This window comes from Candoia aspera, chromosome 1 (assembly GCF_035149785.1).
Source record: "Candoia aspera isolate rCanAsp1 chromosome 1, rCanAsp1.hap2, whole genome shotgun sequence".
NCBI lineage: Eukaryota > Metazoa > Chordata > Lepidosauria > Squamata > Boidae > Candoia > Candoia aspera.
The window spans coordinates 244,565,261-244,588,322 of NC_086153.1; the positions used below are offsets into that span (position 1 = coordinate 244,565,261).

At 40.1% G+C, this 23,062-nt stretch overlaps 1 protein-coding gene across 2 annotated transcripts in view; it reads right to left on the minus strand.

Annotated features, from left to right (window-relative positions):
• KCNC1 (potassium voltage-gated channel subfamily C member 1) overlaps positions 1-18,732 on the minus strand; it is a 126,143-nt gene extending 107,411 nt beyond the window's left edge. For both annotated transcript variants that reach the window (XM_063289386.1, XM_063289387.1), the window contains exon 1: positions 18,163-18,732. In XM_063289386.1, the coding sequence (XP_063145456.1) occupies positions 18,163-18,732 (570 nt within the window). The remainder of the gene's footprint in view (positions 1-18,162) is intronic.
• Positions 18,733-23,062: the final 4,330 nt, after the last annotated feature.

Here is a 23,062-nt window from a genome sequence, read left to right on the forward strand (position 1 = left end):
GAAGATCATGAGATCTTTCCCTATCTCAGAGGGCTTCTGGAAGATCATGAGATCATGCATTTATATCAGGGGGCAAGCTGTTTCAGAGAAGGGTAACCTCCACAGAGAATGCCCACCATCAAGCCCCCTCCCTGCTGCAAAGTCAGAGCAAAGTTAAGGCTTCTGACAGTCCACATTAAAGAATTTAAAAGCCAAAAAGCAAATGAATGAAACAAAAGCTCTGTTAACTTTGCTATCCCCAAAGAGCTCTTATAGAAAGAGAGTTCAAAGAAGTCATAACTAATGTAATTATGAGAAAGCCCATTACACTTTTCCTCTCCTTTTCAGTGTTCTGCATTTACATAAGTGAGACTGAGGTATTATATAGTATCTGCAACAATTCCAAAAGCAGCAGAAAAGCCCCTGAATATGTGGAGTGCTTCGCAGCAACCTGATTCAAATTGTTCCATCAAAGCAGATATCTGTGGTGATTTGCAAATCTGCTTGGATGGGGTGATTCAATCTAAGATTCACTGAATCAAAACTCCTTTTTTCAACCCCTAGCACCTTCCTGCCATATGTTCTCAAAAGTTCTAAAAATTATACTTCTATTCCAATGTCAATTCTTAACTTGTTTGAGATGTCCTCAGGCCAGGACAATGGTCACTCATCCTTCAGCAACCACATCTACCTTTCAGTAATTACCTCTGATCTTTCATGCAAGAAGTCATATTTTGAGGAGTCTTAGCAAGTTGTTCAAACTAAGACCATGGCTAAAATGATGGTTCCTTTGCAAGGATATCTCCTGAACATTTTCTCTTTAGCCAATCTAGATCTATTTACCTTGTTAAAAATATTTTTAAAGATCTGTTTTACACCATCTAAGATTAGCTATTCTTTTATCTGCAGCTTCATGTGGGTTGAGCCCAGCATCTTTTCTGTTTTTCTGGTGGTGATCCAGACAGCTATTCCCAGGTCCACCCAAGTAGAAAAACTGCTAACTTAGTAAGCTTTTGCTATTATTTTAGCCTGTTTTAAGCTGTAATAGACTTGTTTTTGAGTCAAAAAGGACGAAGAAACTTTGAAAGATACAGTAAATACTGCATGTCTAAGACCACAGGAGTCACATGTCATGGTAGAGTGTGACTGTACACTTCAAATACTCTCTATGTGTCTAATAGCTAAACTAAAGACCCCACTAGAACAGAATCCTATTAGGAGATTGTTAGACAGAGAGTGATCGGGTGCCTCCCAAAGACATGATTCCTAAATGTGGATACTGTAGCAGCAAATAGTCTTTATCAAATGTAGCTGGTTTGCAAGCATATTTCATGACCAAGATACCACCAGCATCATCTTTGTCTGCTAAATGTGCATGCATGAACTTTACTGAAGAATTCCTTTATATGAACACACATTAACATGATTTTTGAACCCACTTGCCTATCAATAGGACATAGCTGTGATTTTTTTTTTTTTTTGTAACCCAACATATCCAGACCTAGTCACCTTTTCATTAACTTTGACTTGCAAATGTTTGGGCAGCCCCAGAGGTGATATGATGCTACTGAAGCCTCTGGTCTAGCACTTCCAGAGCACCTCTGCCAGTTCTGAGGCCATTCCAGCTATCAGAATGGGACAGGGATAGGAATGGCCTCTACTTAGTTTTGCTTATGTTCTGTGGGGAATCGACTTGAAAGAATCTTCATATAGATTCTTAACCACAATCCACTACTAATCGTATAGGGCCATTAACCTTCTTTTTTTTTTTAGTCCATAACAATTTCGAATGAGTGGCACCTACAGTAAGCTTAAGCAGTAGCCTCAGAGCATAGGGGTGCAATCACATGTGTATTTATTTTTATTTAATTTATTTCTAGGTTTCCATGAAGGGTAGAAATCTTTTGCTAGAGAACTATTTGTGGGCTTTCTCCACCTCAGGGACTTCTGGTGGTGGTGTTTCTTTTGCTTCCCTATAGTGCTTTGGGCTTCTCCATATATTCCATTGGGCCATGCTATGGAAAGAGAACTACATGTGTGGGAGGGGCCTCAAGGCAATATTTTGTGCTGAGGCCTCTCAAACCTTTTAAAAATCTCTGTTCCACCTTAGGTTCACTGGACTCTCAAGGGGAATTGAGGAATATTATTATTGATCTGTAGCACCTCCTTCCTTCCTTCTCAGTGGAATGAGAGCTAATATTTTAAAAATAATTAATAATATTAGTTTCTATTTGTGAAGTATAGGAAACTCAGAGCTGCACAGGTGGTCATTTCTCTCCACTTTTACTGACTAGCCTCTAGCAATTTTTCTGCTATCCTTGCCTGCCCAGAGTAGTGCAGGCAATACAGGTAGTCCTCACTTAATGACCACAATTGAGGCCAGAATTTCAGTTGCTAAGCAAAGTGATCATTAAGCAAATCTGACCCGATTTTACAATCTTTTTTGTGGCGCATTAAGTGAATCCCTGTGGCCATTAAGCAAACCATGTGGTCATTAAGTGAATCACAGGGTTCCCCATTGATTTTGCTTGCCAGAAGCTGGCCAGGAAGGTTGCAAATGGTGACCACGTGACCACAGGATGCTGTAATGGTCATAAATGTGAACCAGTTGCCAAGTGCCCAAATCGTGATCACATGAATGTGGGGATGCTGCGATGGTCATAAGTGTGAGTACTGGTTGTAAGTTGGGTTTTTTTAGCACCGTCATAAGTCTGAACCATCACTGAATGAATGGTCATTAAGTGAAACTACCTGTAGTTCCTCGAAACAGTTATTTGTGGTAGGCTATCTTCCCTGTCTCACTTCTCTGTTAGTACAGGCTCCCACAGTAGCACAGGCAAAGGCACATCATTTGATTGCCAGTGTTTTGCCTGACCAGCAAAACATCGTCACTTTTCTGCTCCTCAAAGTCTCTGCATCTCATCCACAGGTGGGTATTAGAAACACTGAGGTTCTGTGACAGCTGCACCCAACACTCCTCTATGGTCATTCAATAGCAGTGTTGCTTTGTGTTTGCTTAAAAAAGAGGAGGCTCTAGGAACAGTCTGGCTTTTCCCCAAACATGCTTGGTGTGGCTCTTGGGCCTGTGTTCACTGTGTTTGAATACGGCAAAAGATAAATAGGTTCTCCATTCAAATCTACCAGATGAGTTTCTGTCTCTTCCCAGACTCTGATAGGCATTATAATCTAGTTATTGGGGGAAAAATTTAGGCTATTAAAAATCCGTCTCCTTTCCTTGATCCCTAGATGACCCATCAGATTAGTTGGGCTAAATTAAATTCAATAAGCAGTGCATGATTATATTATTTACTGTGTACCATGTAAATACAATGTGGGATGGGTGTACTAATGAATCATGCAGTTATTCAGCTAGAAGTTAGACCAGGTGTTTTTCTATTGACATATTTTCTATTGAATTTTTACTCACGTTGGCTGACAATTTTGCAGTTTTCAAATATCAGTTGTTTCAGTAGGTTGCAGGATAGAAGAGCATTTTAAGGATGGACTAATTATGGCTCACCATTTTAACTTAGGCACTAATCTAAAGCATTCATAATTCACAGAGTTGCAACTTCAGGTGAATACATAGGATTTTTATAGGCTAGTAAAAGTCTCTAAACCCCAATCTCATTTTGCAAAATATACTGTTCTGTTATTAGCAGAAGGAATCTTGACGTACCTTTAGAAAGCTACCTCTTTCTCACATGCTTCCTGAAAAGGCTAAAAGCTTCTTAACTCTTTGATGGATCCCATCTAAAAGTTTACTGAGATAACAAAGGATCTCCTTGCAATTTTTTAAAAAAAATCACCTGTTCCATTTTGAAATCAGAACACTGGGACTGTGTTATAAAAGGCAAAGATTCAACAATAGCTGCCATGGCACAAATGGACAACTGGCAAACCCTGTAACAGCATGTGATATCTGACACATCTTTCCACATTTTGCAGAGGCTTATGCTGCTGGGATAAGCTGCTTGTGTTGCTCAATAGGTACGTGCGTATTTGCATTCCTGAGAAACAGTTTAAAGAAAAGGGATGATGATGATGATAATGACACTTGAAAAGAAAATATATTTTCATGAAATTTGCAAAGAAAAAAATGGAATGGTCTTCTCACGTGATCTTTTCTCAAAAAGTTCCAGTGCCCTTTGGGATATTGATTTATTGCTGCCTAGATGTAGCTAACATTTCAAGTAATCCATAGTAATTTAAATTTACATTAAGTCTTTTAATAAAGCCACACATACTCTGGGGATTTCTTAAAGGAATAAACACCTCAGACTAATCAGGGCAGCTACAGTGCATCTTTACTGCTTGAGCACAGTTCAATGAATGCATTTGTTTCTGAAAACAACGCTTTCACTTCTGTATCAAACAGCCATTAAGCATCTGTGGCATTTACTGTGCAATCCTATATACCTTTTCCCAGAAATAAGTCCCACTGAGTTTTATACATTAACCATTTATCCTTGACATTTTTTGCAGCCTGATCACTTTGTTGGTCCATCTGTAAAACCTGGTATCAGTTAATCTGAGGAAAAGGGGTGGAAGATTAAGCATGGTATTTATTACAAGAGAGATTTGTGTCATAAATCTTCTCTTACATAAATTAACCTAAGGAAGCTAATGATGAAAAAGTCTTCTCTTGCCCCTTGCTCTCCTTCCCAAAGCTTCTCTATAGGATATGGAAGACTCCTGAGCAATGAGGATCTCAGTGAAGAAAGAATTGCCCCACATAATATCCTGATCTTACATCCATGTGAAAAATTGAGTATATTATTCAGTGTATGAGTATATTAGCTGGAGCCAAACCTAAACACAGCAAAGGGAAGATGGGTAGCTATATAAATCTGATAAATAAACAATAAAAAAAGGGAACTGAAGACACAGGAAAGAAGAAAGGTCTCCGAGTCATTTTCTGACTCTTTGGGGGATGCCACTTTCATGACGTTTTCTTGGCAGACTATAGATCGGGGTGGTTTGCCATTGCCTTCCCCAGTCATAATTACCTTTCCCCCAGCAAGCTGGGTACTCATTTTACCGACCTCAGAAGGATGGAAGGCTGAGTTGACCTGGCTACCTGAGAAACCAACTTCTGCTGGGATCGAACTCAGGTCGTGGGGAGAGTTTTGGTTGCAATACTGCTGCCTACCACTCTGCACCACATGAGACACAGGAGTCTATGCTTATTTCTATACCACTTCTCACAAAGGTTACCACAGCAAATCTAACTGCTCAAATATCTACCACATCTTGCTAAATATTGATATAGTTACTTATCTGAATTATATTCCATTTTCCTATTGATCAAGGAGCCCAGACAGGTAACAAAAAATTAAATAAAAACTATAGAGTAAGAGACTATTAATAGAACAGTCTGCTGCAACTACATTACTACTGCTTTCTACGCAGCTCACTGAAATTAGAGATTTATTGCATTTTCCCCCCATCCCAGATCATTACCATGTAATTTTAACATACTGTTATTAAAGGGCCTTTTCATGAGCAATTACCTTGGAAAATCTTGGAGCACAGATTTATTCTTAATTTTTAGCATGATTAATTTGAACAGCACTGCCATGCATGAATCATGTTGAAGGAAGTGAGAATCCCTTGAAATCTGATCCATTTGCCCTTGATTTTGTTCTTAGTGACAGAAAAAATATTGGGACTCTTTGTGAAACAAAAGAAACTTCAGAAATATGTTTGACTGTCTCAGAGTGATTCAGAATGTTACATAACCAAGACTGGGTATTGCACAGGATCATACTGACATACATTTACATAGAGGAAGAAAAAAAACACTTTCTGAATTAAGTAAAAGAGGCTAGAGTAGTTAGCTTCATCTTTACTTATTCAGTTCAAGATGGCTAAAATTTGAAATAGAATGATCAGAGATTAAGATTCCATCTAATTTTAAAGCATATTTAACTGAACATTTATCCATCCTGTGATCATCATTTGAATGAATTTCTTTTGCAGTAGGAATATATAATATGTAATTTCCTCAGTAGAGGACACCAGCTCAGTTAGCAGCAATGTATATTAAGTATAGAAAAACTGCAAAGCTAATTGCTTTTTATTCCAGTTTATTTAAAAATGCAACAGACTGGCTTAAATGAAATCTGAATAAAAGAAAGGACTGGTTCTGTCTTGACACAAATAAAATAGCACAGTTCTTCTTCACACAAATGAAATAGCACATCAAGTAAACATTGCAGGTTTATAACATGTAGGGTCTTTCCTAACAGACAACAATTGTTGAGTAATATAACACCAAAATATTCCATAGTCACAAATTCTGACATATTGATTTGGAACAGGGCATTTTCAGCTTAAGAGATAGTTAAATGGTTAGAAGTGGTCATCAAAGAAACCCACAGTAGTCTTTATAAGAACTCGTTGTAAATCAATTTGATATGCAGGTATCAAAGGCTGAATGGAAGATCCCAGTTTGCCTAAACAATGGGAGACTGTCTTAATGTTTGTATAAAAATGTCATTAGATCTTTGACTTATTCAGAAGAAAATATTTCAGACTTGCTGGATCCCATTGTGTTTGAAAAGGAATGAGTAAATCATCCTCTTGCATGAGATGCAATGAGAATAATGTTTTATTCAAACATACGTTTTTGTGATTTCCCGAAAGTGTTATATTCTGGGAAGACATCATTACATATAGTAATCTAACTTTGAAACAGGTTTTCATATTTTGGGATGTCCATATTTCGATGTCTAGGAAGGTAGTTCAATACCTACTTCATGGAAGTCAATGGCTGGACAACAAAAATGGATTCTCTGCACCACTCTTACTGCTAACACACTTGTCTTTCAATGTTGGAAGGATACATGTATGATCCAAATTACTCAGTGGGCTGAAGACCTGATGTTACTAGAGACTTAGGAAACCGTTGCTTACAGTTACAGACTATAGTGAAATAATCGTCCTTAATTTAAACTTTTTTGTGTTAAAATGTTATATACATATATGAGATGTATGAGTGTGTTTCCTTTTTCCTTTCTTTTTTCTGTTTAATTAAAGAAACAGCAAATAAAAATTCTGGGAATCCTAATATGAATTAAATATAAATGTGCAAATAATGAGAAACCTCTAATCTGTTTTTGGAAAAATCTGGATGCCTGCTTGTTAAAGTATGTGCTAAGATAGGTTTTGGATTCATTTCATTTTAGAGTACTAGATATCATTGTCAGAATTAATTTGGGCAGATAACATTATAATCTGGTATAAGGTAACATTTAACTACAAGTGATAAAAATAAAGAGAAATTCTGTTAGCATTTCTTATTATTTTTGGTAAAATGTCAGAGTCTGTAATAGAAATATAGCATGTTTATGGATTTTTTAGTTCTTCATTGTCCTTACAATTAAATCTTTGCAATTTTTCTCCTAGTATTTTCTACAAAGGGTAGTGTTAGGAGCTAGTATTAAATCTAAACAATTATCAAAATTACATCTATGAACTATATACTTTTTAAAAGACTTTAACTGTAGAAAGCTTGAAACTGTGCTTTGATTTTTATCCTGAATTATCTGAGTATGCATAATGTCTGTCTTTTAAATAACTGTGTCACTGAGATTTGTGTGCCTTTCTGCCTTAAACCCAAGAGACTTTATTCTCTCTCTCTCTCTCTCCCTGCCCCCCCCCCCTGCTTAAATGGGCATGTTGGCAGCAAATGTGAGCATAGTAAGACTAGATCCATTATATTCACATTATAAATTAAAAAAACAGAAACAAAATGACATACTCTATCCTTGGGTGATTGTTTATTACTTATTTCATACCAGAAAGCTGCTGAGTAATTAATTGCCATTTTAAACTAGGGCTTATAATGAAGCATAATCTGTATTAAAATTACATGTTAGTAAGGAATGTCAACTGAATGGGTAGAACAATCATATTAATGAGCAAGAAAAAAACCCTCTTTTTTTCAACCTTTTCCCCTTCCATTATTCACAAGGGAAACTCCTTTTTAATTCTTTTCAAAATGCCCTGTTTCCACCCCACTATTCACAATATATATATATATATATATACATATACATATACATATACATACATACATACATGCACATACACACACACACACACATACATACACATACACATACACATATACATACACACATACACACATACATACATATATATATATCATCCAACTTGAGAGCTACTGTAGTCTGAATATACCTATGGGTTAATGGCATAGAAAAGAATTTAGGGCCTTTGAAGAACCTTTGGATCCTTATCATCTCCCAGTTCTCTTTCCTGCCCAATCCCACGTAGATATGTGGAGATTTTTGATGTTGTGATTTCTGGACTTCAGAAAGTGCCAGCCAGCCAGATTGATGGGAAGGCAGAAAGAGAAGATAAATCACAGCATTCTTCCTTCAGAGTCAAAGAGTGAAAGTTCAAAGAATCTGAGGGCTGGAGATTATTGAATTTACAGTTTAAATGTCCAGTAATGATACATAGAAAGGAAGAAAGAGATAGAAAGTGTAAGAAAGAACATGCTCTTCTACTATTAGCTGAGTTTTATTGCATTTTCCTGAAGTAGCCAAGTCATGAAACCCCTCTGATCCTGTCAACATGGCTTTTAGTGATTGAGCACTTCAAGAAGCATCTTCTGTTTGACAGTTCTACTTATGAACTGGGATGTCCCTCTATTGTTTCTAGACATCTGGGTCAAAAAAGGCATATGAGGGATTTCAGTGATCCCATAATATACCTTTCTTCATTCTTCTCCTGGGTAAAGAGGAAAGGGAGATGCCTCATGGGATCACATTGTGCTGGAATAGTGGTTTAAATCTCCCCAGACCCATGTTCTCTCACCTAAGAACCTACCTCTTTTGCCCAGTGAGCATATATATTTTGCAGTGGTTTATGGATTCTGATTATTACAAAATTATATCATATTACAAAATTCAAAGATTGAGATTTCTTTCCTAAAAATTCTTTAATCCCACTATATTTATTCCCAATTAGTTAACAAATTTTAAATAATTACCATCAGGTATCAAGCATCACAATTCAAGTTGCATTGCAGAATATGACCATCTTCATTAGTATTATGATTAATTTGGTAAGTTTTTTTAAATCACACATTATCTTATTCATTGTTGTCATTTTTTTCTTCTGCAAATATATGGCTAAAATTGACAGAAGTCATGAGGCCACATATTTTCTGCATTCCATGTAATGAGACATCCCATTATTTAATATAGTATGCCTACCATGATCACTTATGCTAGGATAGGAATTGGTTGTAGGAATGTCTGTGCATACACATGTGGGAATGTGTATATCTGGGAAATGCCCTTCATTTTTATGTATTCAAAGTAAGGGATGAGGGTTATTCCTGTTTGCATTAAACTGAGTGTTAATTATATCCTGTTAACCAACTAGGAGAGCCAGTTTGACATAATAGTTAAGGTGCCAGGATAGAAACCAGGAGACTGTAAGTTCTAGTCCCACCTTAGGCACAAAGCCAGCTGGTGACCTTGGGCCAGTCTCTCTCAGCCCTATAAAAAAGGCAAGAGCAAACCACTTCGAAAAATCTTGCCAAGAAAACTGCAGGGACTTGTCCAGGCAGTCACCAGGAGTCAAGACTGACTCAAAGGCACCAAAACAAACAAACAAAAAATAGACAACTCAATGAATAATCTTTTCTCTTCTGTTCAGGGTAGAGTAACTTTAAGTCTACTCCTAACAGCATTACTTCTTGGCATGATATTGGAGCAGGTTGTCACTGTCATCTTTCAGTATGCTTTTTTCAATTTCTCAGTCTAGCAAGCAAGTAAATAAAATAGGAGTTGAGCAAGGATGTTTATTTTAATTTTCTGATTGCATTTTGTGAAGCACTTAAATTAATTTAAAAGATAAAGTAGTGCCTTGTACCGTATCAGACTATTCATCTACTCAGTGTCGTGTGCTAACTGGAAGTCTTTGCCAGGGTTTCTGGCAGAAGTTTTCCCACCAATTATTTGAGATGTTGGAATTAAATCTGGGGTTTTCTGCAGGCAATACATATTCTGTCTCTGAGTTGTAAATTGTGTTCTGAGTTCCTCCTCTACTCAAAACCTGAGAAAGTTCACATGTTGCTGAGTGATTTTCCATTTTAATTGTAACTGTTTTTACCCCAAGTACCATTCACACATTATTCCCCCTCCCCAAAGTGTTTACAGGAAATGGTAGTCAATCATGGCTTCCTCATGAGCGTACTGGAATTTACAGACATGTATTTATCATATTGCCATGTTTATATTTAAATGTAGTCTTAAAGTGTATATTTAAATGTAGTCTTAAAAATGTAATATATTGACCTGCTTTGACCTTATAAGTCACTGCATACATAAACTGAGGAGGAGGATGACTTACCCAAGATCAAATACATAATGTGACTATGAAAGATCAAAAAACACAACCTAGATCCAAATCCAGACCTTTTGGACCTGTCTAATATGAGTGGAAATCCCAGCTGCAAACTTACTAGATTGTGCTCCTTCTTTCCCATGGAGAGAAACTCTTTTTATTTTGATAGATACTTTATGCTCATAGAAATGTTTACACAATGTAGAAATTATTGATGATGTGGTGAATCAGAATGGTAATAGCTAGAGGTGTTGTTGTTGCTATTTAGGAAATAATTATGGCTGGTGTTAGTTAAGGAAAGATTTCATTTGCAGTACCATACAATAAATCACATACTAACTACTTGAGCATTGATTTAAATATGCATTTAGCCCCTCCATCCACATTTAAAGCTTGTGTGTGTTGATTTATTTGAATGATTAGTCTAGCCTATTGCTAAATATATACATTCTTGTTATTAAGCCTACAATGTTAGGTGGACCACAGATTGTTCCTATCAGTCCTTTCCATACATAGATCTTCCTTCCCATATGCAACCACCTAAAATTCAAGCTATAGCAAGGGTGGGCAACTACATGTCTCCTAAAAACATATGTAATCCTCAGCTTAATTTTGTTCCACCTTGCCTAGTTTAAACCATTCAGATCAGTTATGCCTTCCTGCAGCCTGTTGCTTGGAAGAGAGAAAGAGAAAGGAGAAGCTATCAGAAAGAGAGAAAATAGAAATGTATATACAGAGAAGGCTCTTCCCACCCAATTTGGGCACTGGCTTTACCCTGGTCAAGGGAAAGGAAGCAGTTTTGCTTGCCAGAAGCCAGAAAAGAAGTAGAATGATGGAGATAGGACAGACAGAGTTAATAAGGAGGGTAGTCAAATTAAGGAGGTAGGGGCCCTGGAATGCATCTTACCATGCCTTCTTCAAACCTGTTACAACTACTGGTCCTAATGCTTCTATTTTTAGTATAAGGGGAACCTGCAAAAAAAAAGACAGCCAAAGGGATGCAACTACAATATTTAGGATACTAGCCAATCCATGTTATCCTAAGCCAGCTCCCTTCCCTGCATTTCCATCAACTTCTAGGAACAATTACTTCATGACCACTGAGTCTAATCAGCACTTAGGAGCAAGGTGCTATCAGGAAGAGGAAGGAGACTGTCTCAGAGGTGGAGGTAGAATATATTTTCCTAGGTTTTAGCATATCTATTTTATACTAAACTTTTTTAGCATCAGATACTAACATGTGCCTCTGCTATTAAAATTAAATCTATTATGCAAGGTTTTAAAATTAAATCTGTAATACCTTCAGACCCTTAAAATTAAATCCTTAATGTCTCTAATTACATTGACCAGGAATTGGGTTTTTTTTTTCTAGAACAGGTATGCACACTTTTTAGCAGTTTTTCAACTTAAACCTTCTGTTTTGATTGTCTAATACGAGGAGGTGAAAGAGGAGGTCCCACATCGATGAATCCATTGCAGGAAGTCAATAAGGAAATGTGTCCTGCAAAACATTTTTCTTTCTGCATATGAATATATAATGCAGATTATACTGGAAAGATATATAATAAAGGTTCGTTATTCTTGGCCTGGATGAAGCGGTATCATTCCACTCAATATCAGATTATGATAATGATGATAATGATTACTACTACAACTATGCTCTGTGCAGTTTGATATTTTTTTCCTGGACTTAGACAACTCCACAGAATAAGAAATGTTGTAAATTCTAAACAGATTGAAGATGCTTCATTGCAGGTATCTAAAAGGCTTCAGAACACATCCAGCTCTAAAGACTTCGTAAATCTGAGACTCAGCCTCATCCAAACAATCATACGGGTGCCATTTGGAAATTGGTTACAGCTAAATATATAATCATTTTAAAAAATGCACATAAAGCATAATAGGAATGCAAATATTGGAAGAGTACTGTATAATAAAAGGTTAACAATACTTTTGGGGAGAATCTTTCCCAGATGAACATTTTATTCTTTACACTTGATGTTTTAAAAATAGTCTATATGAGTTTCTTTTTTAATGGCATTTCAGCTAAGCTGAGGTTTGTAGTATAGCCATTAAATTATAATACCATGTTGTTGTTGTTTATTCATTTAGTCACTTCCGACTCTACATGACTTCATGGACCAGCCCACGCCAGAACTTCCTGTTCGTCATCAACACCCCCAGCTCCCCCAGGGACAAGTCCGTCACCTCTAGAATATCATCCATCCACCTTGCCCTTGGTCGGCCCCTCTTCCTTTTGCCCTCCACTCTCCCTAGCATCAGCATCTTCTCCAGGGTGTCCTGTCTTCTCATTATGTGGCCACAGTATTTCAGTTTTGCCTTTAATATTCCCTCCAGTGAGCAGTCTGGCTTTATTTCCTGGAGGATGGACTGGTTTGATCTTCTTGCACTCCAAGGCACTCTCAGAATTTTCCTCCAACACCACAGTTCAAAAGCATCGATCTTCCTTCGCTCAGCCTTCCTTATGGTCCAGCTCTCGCAGCCATATGTTACTACAGGGAACACCATTGCTTTAACTATGCGGACCTTTGTTGTCAGTGTGATGTCTCTGCTCTTAACTATTTTATCGAGATTTGTCATTGCTCTTCTCCCAAGGATTAAGCGTCTCCTGATTTCCTGACTGCAGTCAGCATCTGCAGTAATCTTCGCACCTAGAAATACAAAGTCTTTCACTGCTTCTACATTTTCTCCCTCTATTTGCCAGTTATCAATCAAGCTGGTTGCCATAATCTTGGTTTTTTTGAGGTTTAGCTGCAAGCCAGCTTTTGCACTTTCTTCTTTCACCTTCATCATAAGGCTCCTCAGTTCCTCTTCGCTTTCAGCCATCAAAGTGGTATCATCTGCATATCTGAGATTGTTAAAGTTTCTTCCAGCGATTTTAACCCCAGCCTTGGATTCCTCAAGCCCAGCATGTGACATGATGTGTTCTGCGTTCAAGTTGAATAGGTAGGGTGAGAGTATACAGCCCTGCTGTACTCCTTTCCCAATCTTAAACCAGTCCATTGTTCCGTGGTCTGTTCTTACTGTTGCTACTTGGTTGTTACACAGATTCTTCAGGAGGCAGACAAGATGACTTGGTATCCCCATACCACTAAGAACTTGCCACAATTTGTTATGGTCCACACAGTCAAAGGCTTTAGAATAGTCAATAAAACAGAAATAGATGTTTTTCTGAAACTCCCTGGCTTTTTCCATTATCCAGTGGATATTGGCAATTTGGTCCCTAGTTCCTCTGCCTTTTCTAAACCCAGCTTGTACATCTGGCAATTCTTGCTCCATGAATTGCTGAAGTCTACCTTGCAGGATCTTGAGCATTACCTTACTGGCATGTGAAATGAGTGCCACTGTTCGATAGTGTGAACATTCTTTAGTGTTTCCCTTTTTTGGTATGGGGATATAAGTTGATTTTTTCCAATCTGATGGCCATTCTTGTGTTTTCCAAATTTGCTGGCATATAGCATGCATTACCTTGACAGCATCATCTTGCAAGATTTTGAACAGTTCAGCTGGGATGCCGTCGTCTCCTGCTGCCTTGTTATTAGCAATGCTTCTTAAGGCCCATTCAACCTCACTCTTCAGAATGTCTGGCTCTAGCTCACTGACCACACCATCAAAGCTATCCCCGATATTGTTATCCTTCCTATACAGGACTTCCATATATTCTTGCCACCTTTTCTTGATCTCTTCTTCTTCTGTTAGGTCCTTGCCATCTTTGTTTTTGATCATACCCATTTTGGCCTGGAATTTACCTCCGATGTTTCTAATTTTCTGGAAGAGGTCTCTTGTCCTTCCTATTCTATTGTCTTCTTCCACTTCCGCGCATTGCTTGTTTAAAAATAATTCCTTATCTCTTCTGGCTAACCTCTGGAATTTTGCATTTAATTGGGTATATCTCCCCCTATTGCTGTTGCCTTTTGCTTTCCTTCTTTCTTGGGCTACTTCTAGTGTCTCAGCAGACAGCCACTTTGCCTTCTTGGTTTTCTCTTTCTTTGGGATGTATTTTGTTGCCGCATCCTGAACAACATTGCAAACTTCTGTCCAGAGTTCTTCCGGGACCCTATCTACTAAGTCCAGTCCCTTAAATCTATTCTTCACCTCCACTGCATATTCCTTAGGGATATTAGTGAGCTCATATCTAGCTGATCTGTGCGTCTTCCCTAATCTCTTTAGTCTGATCCTAAATTGTGCAATAAGAAGTTCGTGATCTGAACTACAGTCAGCTCCAGGTCTTGTTTTTACCGACTGTATAGATGTCCGCCACCTTTGGCTGCAAAGGATGTAGTCAATCTGATTTCGGTGTTGTCCATCTGGTGAAGTCCATGTATAAAGCTGTCTCTTAGGTTGTTGGAAGAGAGTGTTTGTTATGCAGAGTCAGTTGTCTTGGCAAAATTCTATCAGCCTATGTCCTGCTTCGTTTTGTTCTCCCAGGCCATGCTTACCTGTAATTCCAGGTGTCGTTTGACTGCCCACCTTAACATTCCAGTCTCCTGTGATGAAAATAACATCTCTTTTAGGCGTGTTGTCCAGTAGGTGCTGCAGATCCTCATAGAACTGTTCTACTTCAGCTTCTTCAGCATCTGTGGTTGGGGCGTATATTTGGATCACTGTGATGTTAGATGGCTTGCCCTGAATTTGAATTGAGATCATTCTGTAGTTTTTTGGATTGTATCCAAGCACTGCTTTAGCCACTTTACTATTAATTATGAAGGCTACTCCATTTCTTCTGTGGTCCTCTTGTCCACAGTAGTAGATCTGGTGGTCATCTGATGTGAAGTGGCCCATTCCAGTCCATTTCAGTTCACTGATGCCCAAAATGTCTATCTTTAGTCTTGACATCTCACCAATAACCACATCCCATTTGCCCTGGCTCATAGATCTTACATTCCAGGTTCCAGTGGTGTGTTGATCCTTAGAACATCGAATTTGCTGTTCACCACCAGCACCGTTGGCCGCTAGCCATCCTTTCGGCTTTGAGCTAGCTGCGTCATCACGTCTGTTCAACTCACGTCAACTCATCCTCTGTTCCTCCCCAGTAGCATTTTGACCATCTTCCGACCTGGGGGTCTCATCTTCTGATGGTATACCGACATATCTCTGGTTGTACTGATCCATTTAGTTTTCACGGCAAGAATACTGGGGTGGGTTGCCATTACCTTCACCGGGGATCGCATTTAGTCTGACCTCTCTGTCATGACCTTCCCGTCTTGGGTGGCCCTTCACGGTTTAGCTCATGGCATCATTGAGGTGCTCAAGCTCCAGCACCACGACAAGGTAACGATCCTTTGCTGAAGTATAATACCATACATCCAAGTATTCTTGTATGTGTATGTATGTATGTATGTATGTACATATATATATATATATTCATTCATTGTTTGCTTTTTGTATGATATACAGTAATGTTGAGTGTCCATTAGTGTAAAGTAACTTTAATGGGTGACATGTGAACATACAGGACAGAGTGACCTAAATAAATGTCTGCATGGATATGCATATACTTTTTACAGAAACTTTGAAACACCTGTATATAATAATAATATTATGAGGACTATCTACACACACAGCTTGGGTCTATTAACACATAGCTTGGGTCTATTAGCAGAAGGAATCAAAAGGTTTAAAGATATACACATCAAAGGAACACATAAAATAGAATTCCAGAGCATGTACAACAAAAATTGATGCAGGTGACCCACAAAACAACACATGTTATACACCACAGGTCCTCTACTGACTCTCTTATGGCTTTAGTAACTTGAGCCTTCACTTACGCTTTCTACTTTGCCTTTAGCTGGGTCTCCAGAATATCTTTCACTGAAATAATTTTAACTGAAGCTGCTAGGAATACAACTTTCTGCATACAAAGCATGTGCTTCAGCAATGAACTACAATTTCTCCTCAAATGTACTGAATTGGGTCTTTCCACAAACAACTGCAAATTAGATCAGGATGTCTCTGATCCTGACATATACAGTATGTGTAATTTAGCAGCTCCAGGGCGTCATGGCATTGGACAGACTTTCCAGAAACCAATTTATGCTTCTAGTTTTGCTCAAAGCCAGCAAAATTCACTGAAAAAGCCCCCAGCTTTACTTCCACACTGTCACACTCTCCTGGGAAAGATTACTGGTCAAAAGTTGCTGCTCAGTAACACTTTTTGCTTTTATGTTGTAGTAAATATTTAATTAATCTTTTCCTGTTCCATACTATTTAAAGACTCACTACTTTCAACTCACTAAATTCAGCAGGGAATCTCAGAAGACTACCTAACAAAAACAGTCACCTACAAGAGAGTGAAAGCAGCTCAGGGCTTGCCTCCAGACAGAACATCTCATTTATTCCTTTGCCAACCTGGCACCAGTTATTCTGAGATATTTGCTGAACTCAGTGCTTCCAGTAAATAACACAAATGGTTTTATGTACCCAATAATTCATCTAGCTGTTCCCATCAAATTTTCTGTTCATCTTTAGACAATCAACAATTGTTTTTGAAGTGCTTTAGAGCCTTCTCCTTCTCCATACAGAAAATACCAATGAAGGAATGAATCAATTCTCTGTATGCATGTATGCATGCATGGACACACAGACAGACAGACACCAATAAACATGCCTGAGCAGCGGGAGGGGGGGGAAACTATCATTACTTTTTTTTCCTATATAATGCATAAGGAGAATGTGGAAATGCCAGGGGTAGATGAATAAATGTGGGAACTCATTTCTGTATGGTTTTATAAGTGCGTGAATATGTACACGTGTCCCCACACTGTAGGATCATACTAACATTAACTGTATTTTCCCTGCATCCATCAATCCATTCTCTCCATATTCCATGCAGCAAGAGCTGCATGTGATTGATCCAGCCTCCAGTGACGTCAGTGTGTGCTTGGTTGATGACATCAGAGAAAGCAAAATCTGTCCCCATATTAGCACAAAAGAGTGTTTCCTCACCACAGCATAGACAGCTATTCTGACAAGCCTTTGCCTAACTTGATCACATTCCCAGTGATAAGCTGAGTGTAGAATTCCTTTTCTGTGGCTTCCAACTGCTGGTGAGGAGAAGGTAGAATCGTTGTCTTGCCCTACAGTAAAATAATTGTTTACATGCATGGCTTGATACGAGTGGCCTTCGCCTAATGGAAATGCAGTTGCTATAGAAAAAACCTAAATCTGGAGCATTCTGTCTATCATTAGGCTTGGCAATCAGATAAAAGGTAGTGCCTTTGCAGCTCATTGAACAACAACAAAGAACTTGCCATTAAGAAGCTTTAGTCATGAATATTTCTTCATCTTGTAGAAAGGAAAAAAAAATGGAAGGAAGGTTAACAAGGAGTCTTGACACCAAGACATGTTCTAGGCCAGGGTTCCTCAACCGTGGCAACTCTGAGCTGTGCGGACTTCAACTCCCAAAGCTGGCTGGGGAATTCTGGGAGTTGAAGTCCGCACAGCTCAGAGTTGCCACGGTTGAGGAACCCTGTTCTAGGCAACTACTTGCGTGTGTGTGGAAAAGTGTCTCTTTTTTTGTTGGGATTTTGACTTGTTAGAATGCTTTTTTTTTCCCTCATAGAGCAAAAAAAGGAAAGTGTGTGGTGCCTTTGTATCTGCCCTTGTGGTGTCTGCCTTAGAGGCAATATTGTTCCTTGTCTGCCTTTGAGTACAGTGTAGGCAAGAACATGCAGGATATGACATACAAATGGGGATTAAGGGACACCAAATTAAAAACCTTCTTAAAGGGCATGGAAACAAGTAATCTGAGTTTTGATTTGTATGGCTTACCCTTGCATATCTGGAGGAATAGGGATCCTCAAAGAGTGCCCAGATCCGGGGCTGCCACCTCTTCCAAAAGCCCCCAGGCCTTCCATCTGGGGAATCACTCAGGGCCAGGCGTTTGGTCATCTCCAGCTCCTCTTCACCATCACCCGAGTCTCCTGTGCCATCTGCATCTCCATCATCAGCACTGCTATCCAGAGGTGCTCCACCAAAGCTGTCCAGGGCCTCTTCAGCATCACGATGCTGCCTATAGGTCATCCAACAACAAGGCTCCACATCTGTTTCATCGATGCCCCAGAAGGCTAGCTCCTCCTCATACAGAGGTCCACACACATCTGCGGGGCAATGCAGCTTACCTGTTCGGTAATAGTTCAGGATGTGGGCAAAGACACCTGGGTGCCGATCAAAGAAGAATTCATCTGCACGGGGGTCATAGTCAAAGTGACTGTGGGCATCTGGCTCAGCGATCCAGGCCAGCCGCGTGCCGGGCAAGGTGCGTAAGGTGCTGCGGTAAGTCTGGTGCCTAGTCCCTCCCACATTGATCACAATACGATCACTTTCATCGCCCTGACCCATCTCGTCTCTTATTAGGCATGTCGTGGAATCATCCAAGCAAGCACAACACACAGCAAGCACATACGGGGTGGCTGCTCATCTGCAATCAGTAACTAACTTGATACCTTAAACATGTGGGCAAGAGACGCCCACTGTTCTTAGCCACTTAGATCCTCCACAGCTAGTGATGCAAAACCAAGAGTACCAGTGAAAGTTAATGAAGGCAGATTCAAGTTCTTTATTAGGAAATTAACATGCTCTTATCGTTAAATGCAGGGTTCAGGTGCCTACCAATAGAACATGCTGATGAAATGCTCCTTCCAAGAACGAAGGTGGTGAAGGGTGTTTTGTTAGGGAGGGGAGTATGGTTCTCAGTGAGGAGGACTGCTTCCTTGCTTAGCGGTGGCAATTAGCACATCCAGTGCCACATTGCTGACCTACAAAGAAGATGCAAAGGGTGGTGATAGGGGCCTGCAACAGAGACTGAGGGCAGTAAAATGGGGTTTCACAAACACAGCCCACACATACACACACTCACAAACACACACATGAACCCAGTGGGAGGAAGAAAGGGCAGATGCCAATGCTCAGCAGCAGCAATCAGACTGAATCTCCTAAAAATGCTGAACAAAATCTTTCAGTACCTCAGTCCTAGAGGCAGAGGCAGGCACAAGAGGCAGCTCTTCAGAAGAGCCCAAAGCATTCCTAATACTGGTGTCGATTTTTAACAATAGAAATTCAACAAGCACGTGAAATTCAAAGGCTCTAAAGAAACGGTGGTGGTGATGAAGCAATAACTAATAGTGGGGTGGGGGGGAAGATGTATCTAATCGTTCCCCAGCTCAAACAAAGATCACGAAATCCGCCTTCCGTCTTGGTGTCTTCTTTGGCGTCCTCCCTGCTGATGCGGTTCACACTTCGCAGCAGCCCAAAAAGCGCCGCTCGCGCCTGCAGCTGTTGCCTGAGGGCCCCTCCTGGGATTGATCAAAGAGCGGCGCCAGAAGCGCAAGGCACCGGCTTGCCTCGGTTTACGATGGCGCGGTGCTGAACTGGACAGCGCTCGAGTCCTTCGCCAAGGAAGCTTGCCTCGAGAAGAGAGGGCTTGGCTGGCTTAGGTCTGCCTCGAGGCAGAAGGTGGAACGAGATGCGGGGACTGGGTAGCCAGAATAAATCAAGGCGAGGGCATCTTTATTCCTCCTTCACAGCGGGCTGAATGGAGCCGGCGATCCAGGCAGGTTGAGCAGTGCTGAAGCCGCAGGTGGGCTGTGCTGTGGGGAGACGGAAGATCGGCGCGTCTTGCCCTCGCTCTCCCCCTGTTCTCCCCTCCCACGCGCCCGCCGCCCAAAAGATCTGGCAGGTGGTGCTGAAGGCTCTGTGCCAGAGAACACGCTGCTGCTGCTGCTGCCGCCTCTGCCGCCTCTGCCGCCGTCGTTCTTGCCGCTAATCCAGCTAGCCCGGTCTCTGGACACTTCGCGCAGGCGCACTGGGCCAAGAATAGAGCAGTTCTCTCTGGGTCCTAATGCAGCGTCGGGAGAGGCAGATCCTGGCAGGAGCATGCGGAGCGGAATCACCTGGAAAAGGAGGGTCCAAGTAGAGATGCACAGTGGACAGGGAGTGTGTGCGCAGCGCGCGTGCAGTCTTCTTAGTTTTTTCAACAGTCAGCGCCCGGAGGGAGAGGCGGGAACCACGCCGTTGGTCACGCAGCTGGAGACGATCCTGACTCCGTCTGGCGATGTTCTCCGTTCAGCTTGATCTCCCGGCTTTCTTGTGTGAGTTTCCGATGGAAGAGCTTCGGAGAGACCTTCTGAAACGTCCCTAAACCGCGCCTTCGAATCTGCTGCTCCTGCAGAAAGCAAGCCCCAGTGCTGAAGAAGGAGGGAGCAGCGCCAGAGAGATCCTGCATTTCTACTGTCTACGTCTATCAGTCTCGGATTCTGGTGGGAATTGCCTAAGTAGGAAAGGGATTAAAGTCTAGGTTTCGTGTTGCATTGCACTTGAGATACCCAGGCCATTTCCTCTTCACTAGTGATTTATAGCATCTTCTAACATCACCCAAACATCATTGTGGCAATAGGAAAGCCCATCTTCATAACTGATATACCAGCATCAGGATAGTTGGATGACGCTGGAAGATGCTATAAATTACAGTGAGGAAATGGCCAGAGCCATCAGAGGTCTGTGGGTCTAATAGAGGGATTAAATTCAGCCTTCATTGTGAGAGAACAAGCTGAGCCAACTGCAGGGAGGAAGCAACTTCTCTGCTCACGCTTTTGCCAAAGATAGCAACATCTGACACTAACCACACAGCATCTTTTTTCCCAGAGAAAATGTGTGTCTCCCCCAATACCCATGCACCATCCCTTCTATTGATGTAAGTAGTTCAAGCAAAAAGAAAGAAAGAAACCCTTTCTGACATGAATTATTTCTCAGCAAAAGTAGAAAGAGAGAAGACATAAATGGCTCTTCCAATATTGGTTAAGAGAGCTCATATCAGATAGGTTCAGCTCAGCTGCCAAACCACAAAAACAAAATACAAACCATTATTTGGTCTGAGATGATAGATAGATAGATAGATAGATAGATAGATAGATAGATAGATATGCATATGCTGCTTCATTTTCAATATTTGTTTATAGAATTGTTCATCCCCCTTCTCATTTGAGGGTTCTATTAATGAAAAAAAAATGCCACTGGGGATCAACTCTGGATGTCTAGGCATTTTCTAGCTTAGAGTTCTAGGCCTGAAATCTTTTTAATGGTGCTAAACTTCAATATTTTATAATATGGGAAAGGTGCATGCTAAAAAAGATGCTAAAGTTCCAAGTAACTGAAGTTCATGATGCTAAGGAACCAGAAAATACATGTGGAAATTATTTCTTAAAATGCTTTTAGGCACTTAGGGTGATGCCTAGTTGAGTATGCATCATTCTTCTTCTTTTAGTGCTGACTCCTACCAGATCTTGGTGACCCTCAGTGCTATTTGTTCTGATGTTCTTCACACCCTCTGACCACCTAAGGTCCACCAGGACCACTGGATACTAGTTTTCAGCCATTGTTGAATTCCCTGGGAAAACACAGTGTTTTAGTTTTCTGTTGCTTTCTGTACCACTGTTACATTGCTGTGTTAATGTATTTCATCCCCTCACTTCTGTATGTCATTACAACTATTTCAGACTACAGTTTTCTACTTATAGTTGCCACTGATGAACAGCTGCATCCTACTAGGGTCTATTGTAGGAGGAGAGCTGCAGCTCATAAAGCTTATGCCCTTTAACAACATTCATTAATTGGAAAAGGTGCTATCATACTAATTCTGATTTTTTGCTATCAGGGTATGCTTATTTATTGGTGGCATTACTCACCAAGTCACAATACTGTCCTTGGATATATGTATTATTGACTTTTTCACATTATCCTTCCTACATCTTGCTAGTGTTGCCATTATTTATCTATATGTTTAGCAAAGGTTATTTTGTAGCCAACAAGTATAATGGTCATTCCACCATCTGCAATCCAATAGATGCCTCTGGTAGCCTAAAGCTCAGCCCTGCGGTGTACACAATGGAATAATACAAAAAGCAATTTAAAAAATCAGTAAAAAGTGTGAAATCTAGTTGAAGCATCTCTCTCAAGGAGGGAGTACTAACAACATGGAAGAGGTGCCTTCTCCTTTTTCTGTGGCCACCTCTCAAAATCTGCTCACTGCAGATTTGAGACCACTCTGGAGTTGCCAGGGGAAGAAAAACTGGAAGTCTCACCATGCTGGCAGATATTTGCTACAGTAACACCCAACAATTAGAAATCAAAAGCTACAAATGAAAGAGGATTTCAGGGAAGAAATCCAACCTCTTATGAGCTCCAGCATGAAGTTAGATTTGCTTTACTGAGAATAAGAGTCAAGAGAGGGTGTCCCTGGGGCACCACCTAGTCTCTTCCAAAGTCTTGCTTCATCCATATTCAGAAACAGAAATATAAATGAGCTCTTCTCACACAGTGTACAATGGAAATAGAGTGATTAAGGTGCTGGGCTAGAAACCAGGAGACTGAGAGTTCTAGTCCTGCCTTAAGCATGAAAGCCAGCTGGGTGACCTTGGGACAGTCACTCTCTCTCAGCCTAACTCACTTCACAGGGCTGTTGTTGTGGGGAAAATAGGAAGAGGAAGGAGTATTCGGTATGTTCGCCACCTTGAGTTATTTATAAAAATAATAAAGGTGGGATAGAAAATAAATAAACAAACAAACAAACAAATAAATAAATAAATTTTGATGAAAGCCCATTCTTCTAGAGAGAATCCAGAATTTATGATTTCAGGTGCAATGTGACACGAAGTTGAAGACTTTGACTCAAACA